This window comes from Hydra vulgaris, chromosome 11 (assembly GCF_038396675.1).
Source record: "Hydra vulgaris chromosome 11, alternate assembly HydraT2T_AEP".
Lineage (NCBI taxonomy): Eukaryota > Metazoa > Cnidaria > Hydrozoa > Anthoathecata > Hydridae > Hydra > Hydra vulgaris.
In genome coordinates this window covers 9,981,066-9,990,000 of record NC_088930.1, presented here as the reverse complement: position 1 = coordinate 9,990,000, position 8,935 = coordinate 9,981,066, and the positions used below count along the sequence as shown (strand labels likewise).

The 8,935-nt window shown below is 25.6% G+C and overlaps 1 protein-coding gene across 1 annotated transcript in view; it reads left to right on the top strand.

Moving 5' to 3' along the window:
- The window catches only part of LOC136087391 (uncharacterized), a 48,796-nt gene extending 41,698 nt beyond the window's left edge, over nt 1-7,098 (top strand). Inside the window, exon 4 of the mRNA XM_065810039.1 lies at nt 5,758-7,098. Coding sequence (XP_065666111.1) covers nt 5,758-5,934 — 177 coding nt within the window. The 3' untranslated portion in view covers nt 5,935-7,098. The remainder of the gene's footprint in view (nt 1-5,757) is intronic.
- The last annotated feature ends 1,837 nt before the right edge of the window (nt 7,099-8,935 follow it).

The window sequence follows — 8,935 nt, the reverse complement described above, 5'->3', positions numbered from 1 at the left end:
AAGATCTAATGACATTGAATTGTAAATAGATTAGTTATTTTCACAAATAGTTGGTTTATATTAAATGTTACATAATACCATTCAGTACTAATCTATTTACAATTCAATGTCATTAGATCTTACATATGGTGTCTATCAGAGATACATGTATTAGCACCCTGGACCGACTAGCAGTCGCTCATTTTTGTGAATGGTATTATGTAACATTTAATATGAACCAACTATTTGTGAAAGTCATTGGCTGAACAAATAAAATGAAAGACAATCAACTATATATTTTAAAAATGTTATTCAAAGTAAAAATTTAAATACTACTCTTGATTTTACTTCTACTGCACTTTGATGGATAACATAATAAAAATGTATTAAATAGTGTATGTAAATAGAAATATTATGAATTCAATAATCATTCAGAAAAATAATTAAATTATAATTTTACTAGCAGAAGGTTGTGCTGATTATAGAGAAGGTTGTGAAACTAAATGAAAAAATAAGTTGTAATAAAATAAATTTTATTTGCTATTGATAAGAAAAGGCATACACATATTAGATTTAATTGTTTTACGCATACATCATGCATAAACAGATTAGAAAATAATAGCTTTTTTAAACTTACTAATTGTAGCAGCTGAAGATGTATCTCAAGGTTAACAAAGTTGTAATAAAAAACAAATTTGCAAATGTCGAGAAATGCATACATATTAAAAAGTAACAATTGTTAAACTTACCACTCGTTGCTGATTGTATTTTTAATTTTATAACCAATACTAAAAATTATCCTATACAACTTTACCAGTGGTAGACTGTGTAGATTGGACTAAAGATAACAAAAAAATTGTAAAATTTCAAAAGTAACAATCGTCAAATCAGTTCTGTGTAAGATACAACCTTATTAATAAAATGTAAATAAACAATCAAAATATAACAGTAAAAATATAAAAATATATATTTATTAAACAATACGCTAACATTAGGAATGTACATACTTTGGTTTATAATGGTATAATGGTATTTATTATGCATACTTTGTCTATATATAAATTATGTTAATTTGGTTGTAGTTATATATAAACGATGTTATTTATACTTATGAAATCTTAAAAATAAGCATAATATTTAGTAGAGTTTAAACAAAAGTAAACATAAGGCATGCTAGTATAATGATTTAAATAATAGTCCAGTTATAGAAGTATACAATCGAAGTAAAAAAAGATAATAACAATAATATCTTTTATTATAGTTGAAAAACACTAACAAATTTTTTGTTAGGAATAAACCAATGAAGAATCTGATTTGTATACTTATTTATATATGGTGTGTTAATAAATTTGTCAACTGATACTATCACTTAACAATCCATTCAAAAGCAAGAGTCTTTATCTGAAACATTATTCTTTTTGTATGTAACCTAAGAAAACAATAAGTTTTTACATTTATCATTATTTTTTGTTTCAAACATAAGTTAACTATAATATTATTATGAAATAAAAGAAATTAACTTTATTCTGTTAGAGAATTAAAAACACTTTTATTTATATTTTGCACTTTAATTTTAATCTAATAATAAAAATCAACATAATACAAAATTGCAATAATTTTTGTAGAGTCGGCCCCCCCTTATCCGCCCCCGTATTTCGCTTACCGAAAAAAACAACAACAACAAAAAAACGAAAATAGGCACCAAAAGTTCTACACTAATTAAACTATTTGCTGGTATTTATTTTTCGTTGAAAATTGGCATGTGAATAGGAAATGCATGTAGAAAATTATTTTATTAATAAAAAAAGGGGATCGACATTTTTACGACTGTAATTTTATGTGCGAACATCAACCAAATTTTCATGCAAAATTTTCGAAAAAATAATCCATAAAAAAGTATGCTAACCATACATTATAGTTATAAAAAAATCAAGATTAACCTTTCGTTTTTTAAAAATAGTCTAGGTTCATATATGTTTCTAATAAGAATCACCACAAAATAACGTTTGCCTAGAACTACCTAAAAAAAGTGGTAAACTTAATCTAACACAAATTAAACTATTTGCTGGTATTTTTTTTTTCGTTGAAATTTGGCAAGTGAATAACAAATGCATGTAGAAAACTATTTTAATAATAAAAAAAGGGGGATCGACATTTCTTCTACTGCAATTTCATGTGTGAACATCAACCAAATATTTAGGAGCAAAATAATCCATAAAAAAGTTCAGTAACCATACATAAAAGTCTTGAAAAATCAAGATTAGCTCTTCTTCTTTCAAAAAAGTATCTATGTGTATATATGTTTCTAAAAAAAAATTCTACAAAAACACGTACAGAAAACGAAGGTCAATATTTTACTGAACTTTTGAAAATTCCAATTTTAGAGGGGTATAAAGATCGCCCCAACGCGACCTCTAAATATTAACCGATTTAGCTGATTTTTTTGGTACAATGTTTTCTTTCATAAATGAACACATTTAGACCTTAGGAATAACAAAAAGTAAAAAAAAATTGTTTTAAAGTTGTTATAAAGCTAACTAAATTCTGTCGTGTTGTTAAAACAACTGTTGTTAAAGTTTGTAGGAGAAAAATTATTTTTTAAATCAATACATATATCAAATGCAGATAGATGTTTATTTCAAACACATCTATCATTTTCATTTCTTTCAATATAGTTTTAGCATGTTTAATCTTATAATATATCTGCAAGCATGTTTTTGTAGTATACAAATTTTTAAGTGATGGGTACTTCTCCATGGTTATGCTTGCTTTTTAGTTATTTTATTATATAAGATAAGATAAGGCAACAAAAGTGGAAGGTTTTCTGCTTGTTTAATTGCATGCTTAGTTGAGGTTTACTAAAACGTAGCTCCAACGGATCACTTTGTAATCTGGAAGTAAAAACAAATGTATAACTTTTTTCAAACAAATCATCAACAAGGGATGCAGCTTTATGAAACTCTGAAAATGTATTAACATTGCTAGAATGATTGTTGGTAACGAACCTCTTACTGTAAATCCAGATTGATGTATAAGGTACACTATTCAATTTGTTTTTTCATCCACGAACCCATTATGCAAACTTATGGTTACGATATTACAACAAAAATATTTTTTTGAAGCCCTACAATAATGAAAAAAACTACTTTATAAAGACGACTTTCTCAATCTTCACCAACATAATAATTTTTTTATTACAATTATAATATCCACTTTGATATTAGGCTGAATTTCGAAAAATTAATTTTATTCACAAGATATATAATTCTTTCAGACGATTGTTTTAACATATTACAGGCTTTATTATGTAAGAAACAAACTGTACTACAGTTTTTAATTTACAAATTCTTTACTGAGAAACCATTTGGGTAAAGAAATACAAAATTATTTTTATAGCATTAAAAAGTTAAGAACTTTATTAACAGTTGTTGATTCAAACACACTCGTTATACTTGATGATTCCAGACCTACTGTAATTACATGACTTGATGTATTTTATTTGCTTCATGTTATGCAGTGCAAATATTTCGAAAAATCCAAAACAATTTAACTTAAGTCTTCAAAAAACATCTAATCATTATTTAACCATTTTAATAAAATATGAGCAAAAAATTCATAGTGCAAACACCGCACCGTAAGATTTTTTTAATATTAGAACCTGTTATGCAAACAAAGACCTCTTATAAACATTAGGAGTAAAAAAACTAGCCGAGTATTTTTTTCACGGAATATGTAACGAATCAGGCCGTGTAATATAAGTAGGCCATGAGTCTTCTAATCCGGTTTAGCCTTAATTCACTACTATTTATTTACTACAAATATATACGTCTATTAAAAGTTGATAAGTCGATTTTTAAATGTTTAATTAAAGATAAAATAAATATAAGATAAAATTATAAAAATTTATGTTAAAAGGATCAGAGCGTATATTTTTACCCTTTTAATTTATACGTTTATAAAATGTCAAACAAACTTTTTTAATACTGAATATTAAAAGTCAATATTGTAAACATTTAGTTATTTCCTTAAAATTTAAAGTTTGAATATTACTTTCTGGTTTAATTTAAATAGTTTTAACATGAAAAATTTAGGCTTTAAATAAAAAAAAGTTTTTAATCTTTCGTTAAAAGACAGACAACGCGATTTTGAATAACATAATGTTTGTAAAAAAATAATTTACCACAAGTAATCATTCGCGCCTCTCAATGTATATCATTATAAACTTAAAAATTATATACCATTATAAACTTAAAAATTTTATATAATTGTAAACTTAAAAATTTTAAGTCCCAATTTTAAAGAATATGTTTTAGATATGACTTGATCTATATAAGCTTTATATTTGACTAAATCTAAACTTTAAATATTTTTTTTGTATTATAATTAAATAATTCATACATAATTTTTTTTTTTTTTTTTTTCTTTCTCTTCATTCTTTGCCGTATAAAAATATAAATACGACCAATATTTCTAATATACAGATGGCCGGGGCAAGAAGAAGACACAACTTGTCTTATCGCCAAGCCCCGAGATTGATTCCGTAAAAAATAAATAATTTCGTATAGAGTATATAAATGTTACCAATATATATAAAACAAGACTTTAAGATAAAACAAAAAGAAAAAGTTACAGGGTCATAAATAATTTTTTTTTTTTTTTAATTTTTGAAAGAAATTTAAAAATTTAAGGAAAAAAAAAAAAATTTAAAGTAATAAAATAATCAATTAAAAGTAAAATAACAAATTCTTAGAAATAATTATTAAATAAATAAGTATATAAAGATTAATATAAATTTGCACAAAGTAAAACTTGCAATAAAAATAAATAAATAAAAAAAAGGTTTTTAACAAGAAATTGAACCTTTCCAATTATAAAATATATATATATATATATTTATATGTGTTTAATATATATATATATATATATATATATATATATATATATATATATATATATATATATATATATATATATATAATATATATATATATATATATATATATATATATATATATATATATATATATATATATATATATTTTTATAGGCTGAATATAGGTGTTGTTTGAATATCTGGTTAAGTATCTATGTTTATTTTTTTTGAATAACGAATTAAAAATGTTTAGTGTTGTTCTTTTATTAACTTTATACATGAAAATTAAAAGATGAAAAATATTTATTTGGTAGACATTGAGTATATTCAGCTTTATAAATAGTTCTTTGGAGTGAGTAAAACGGCCTACATTAGATATTATTCTCATTGCATGTTTTTGTTTATTAAAAAGTTTTTTAATTTTGTTTTGATTTGTGCTACACCAAGCAATGTTTGCGTAATTCAGATAACTATGAACAAAGGAGAAATATAACAATTTTAAACTATTTTGATTTAAAATGGCCTTGCTTTATAAAGTATACCAATATTTCTTGAGATTTTACTTTCAAAATAATGTATATGATTTGTCCAAGTAACGTTTTCGTCAAGGAGTATTCCTAAAAATTTTAATGATTGTTCTCTTTTTATAAATTGACTGTCAATATAAAGTTTTGGAAGTTTTAAAGGAATTCATTCTATAATGACGTAAAAATACTTCATAATTTCCAGATTTAATGAAGGTTTGTTGTGAACGTGTTTCTGGATTTCATTCTATTGTTTAGGTTTGGTCAGCTATCTATCCGACCATACCTAAATGTCTTGGCTATTTTGATGTTATTTTGACGTTTAAAAGATTTTCATGTGTTTATTGGGATATAAATATAAACATACACTTTTTTTTATAGAGAACAATTCATTGGAACATATACTGTGTCAAAAAAATGTGCGACGTTAATTTACCTGTATTAGATGTGTATTGGATGGCTGCATCTTATCCGCAAGGACCATATGATTCTGTACATTATGATGATCACGTGTTTAGTGCAGCAGCTGCATTTTTAGCTCAAGTATTAACAATATAGAATAGATAGTATCAAATTAATTTATATTTTAAATTATTTTGCGAATTTGCTCAAAGTATTAAATAGACTTAATTTAAACAGTATACTAATTACGTTTCAGAAAAAAAAAATTCTGTAGTTTTATAAAAATTTGCTCCACAAGCATTGAACTTCTTTTTGGTTTAACAAACTTGGAATCTCTTTTCCAACTTTTAATTATAGAGTTTGGCAGAACACTTTAATCTCCTCGCTGCACACTGAAGCGAAATCGCCAAAAAGCGGTTTAATCTTCAATTTTGTGAAGTAACGAACATTTTTATCAAATTATTGTCCCAATTCAGTAATAAACATAAAAAATAGGAAATTTCACTGATTTTAAGATGTGCCTCTTCCCGACCCCCTTCCATCCCTTTTGAATTATTTTGGTGCGCTTTTTTTTTCATTTTTGGATTCTTAAAATCATTGAAAAAATGAGCATTGTGTTAATTTTTCATATTTTTATGTATTAAAGTGTAATCTCATCGGTTTTATACACTGATATGTAAATTCTTACAAGAATTCTGAGCCTTTTGAAATTAACATTTATTTGGAAAAAAAACTCATTTTTTTTCCAAATAAATGTTGACTTGGGGGTTTTTAAAAACAATGGAAGAGATTACAAGATTGCTCCTTTTGGTTAATAATGGAGTTGGTTGCGCAGCGCATAAATTCTAGATATTTTTCATGTGTTTTGCATTTCTTATGACGTTACTTTATGCTTCTTAAGCCTTCTCAGAGCCAATGGAGCCATCAATGCCCCAATGGGAAGATCAAAATGCTCAGCTATCAAAAATCAATGCTCAAAAACATTATGAAGAGGGAGTGTCATAATGTACCAAGGATGGATTTCTACTATCAGCTCTGAAGTTTCAAAGCAGTATGCTTTAAAAACATTCAAACTTAGAAGGGATCTACTGCAAATTACATACAATATGTTTCTGACCCTTATAATGATGTCCAAGTTAACTATTATTTTGCGACAATTTGTTAAAATTCGGATTACGAAGTTTACTGAAAGGCGAAGTTGACTTCGGCGCTGAAATTGAAATAGAAATTCGTCTTTCTGTTAAATTCGGTAACAATTTCAAAATTTCATTTAACATTCAGTTAAATTTGAAAGCTATAAAGATTTTTTCAATTTATAAAGAAGAAGAATTATAAAATATATTTTATGTTTCATGTGCGTCAACCTGTTTCTATTGGTTACAACCCTCTTTCAACTCTTTAACTTTGAAAAATGTTTCGGAGTTAAAGAGTTAAGAGAGGGTTGTAACCAATATAAGAAGTAGCTTCCTCGACTAAAGTGGCCCACTCGGCCTTGAGAACATGAATTCAGCAAAAAAAAAAAAAAAAAAAAGAGCCTATTCATCGCTTTATAAATCTTATTTATCGCTTTCAAAAAATCCTAAAATTAAAAATCAGGTGAATATTAAACTTAATATTCTTAACGATCTTTCTCCTTTATAAAATTGACAACCAAAATTTTTCAATAAACGATGTTAATGTTTTTTTTCTCATGTTCGTTCAAAAACATTAGGAGTTGTAAAGATTCCATAATTTAAATTCTCATTATTACTGAATTTTTAGATTTTTTATTTCAACGCAAATTGTTTTTTGTAAACGTATATATTTTTAATAAATTAAAATTTACTCGGCTTCACTTGTTCTTCGTCATGTTTTGAATTATGGTTAGAAGCAAGATACCTAGGATTCGAAGCAAGCTCTGGGCATATTTTACACCATCAGTAAGAAAGGAGGTTTGAACATCCTAGTTTAATACTTTTCTGATGTAATCTGTGGCAAAACCGTTAGGTCGTCTTAGAACACCTAAAACAAAAAAAACAAAAAATTTTTTTATAAAACTTACTAAAAGTTCTTAGAAATTTTCTCTAAATAAATGTTTTTAAAATCCAAATTTGGCTTTCAGTTAAATTCGGTTTAGAAGTCCGAATTCGTCTTTCAGTTAAATTTGGTCTGCGTATACGGCTTAAATTCGTCTTTCATTTAAATTCGAGTGTTGTAAAGTCAACTTTGGTGGTAAAAATATTACACATTGACGATGCACATTGTTTTCCTTAGTCAGAAAGCAATATGCATCGTCTAAACACCCATGTCAATTATGCAAAACTAGAATACCTTTATTGCCAAAAGTTAAACACAATCAGTTCTTTGCATCAATGGCTACAATAATGGTTAGAAAATGGGTCTAAATTTAGTCATTCTAAAAAAAATTCAAAATAGCATTCATCCTCCTCTTCTTAATGAAGACCCTAAGAAAAAAAAATAAACATTCCTGGACAACAAATTCTACTTGGTACTATTGACAAAATTATTTCTGAAATTGAAAAAAGCTTGTTTAAGATCAAAGAAGATGGTTTGGTATGTATTATTTTACAGAAGACATTTATTAGTGAATATTGAATATTTTGGTAAATACAAACTTTATTTTTTGGAATTCTTTGAACTTGGTATTTTTAACAAATTTAAAAAGTTTTAAAATTGTATTATATAAAATTTAGGGCTTGGTTATAGGATGGAACAGGCTTTGGAAGCAGTTTACCAGGGTTTTAAGCTATTTTAAACTTAGGGGCCAGTGTAACAGTTAAAGTTAATATTGTTGACTACATATTATAAAGTTTACTGACATAAAAGGGGGTTTGTTAAGTGTTAATTTACATAATATATCTATTAGAAACTATTACATAATTTGGGAAAATAAGGGCTTTATTTTTTGGAGTTTTCTTTGGACTTTTCAACTTTTTTTAATTGAATATTTTAACAAATTTAAAAAATTTTAAAGTTGTATTATACAAAAATTAGGCAGTACACCAGGATTTCAAACAATTTTTAAACCAAAGAAAAATCGGGCTTTATCATCCTAATTATTTGAAAACATTAAAAAAATGTTTTAACTTAAAATATTCCATGTTCCATGTAAGAATTGTATAAATTACGTTGTTTTTTTTGTATATATTACCTTTTT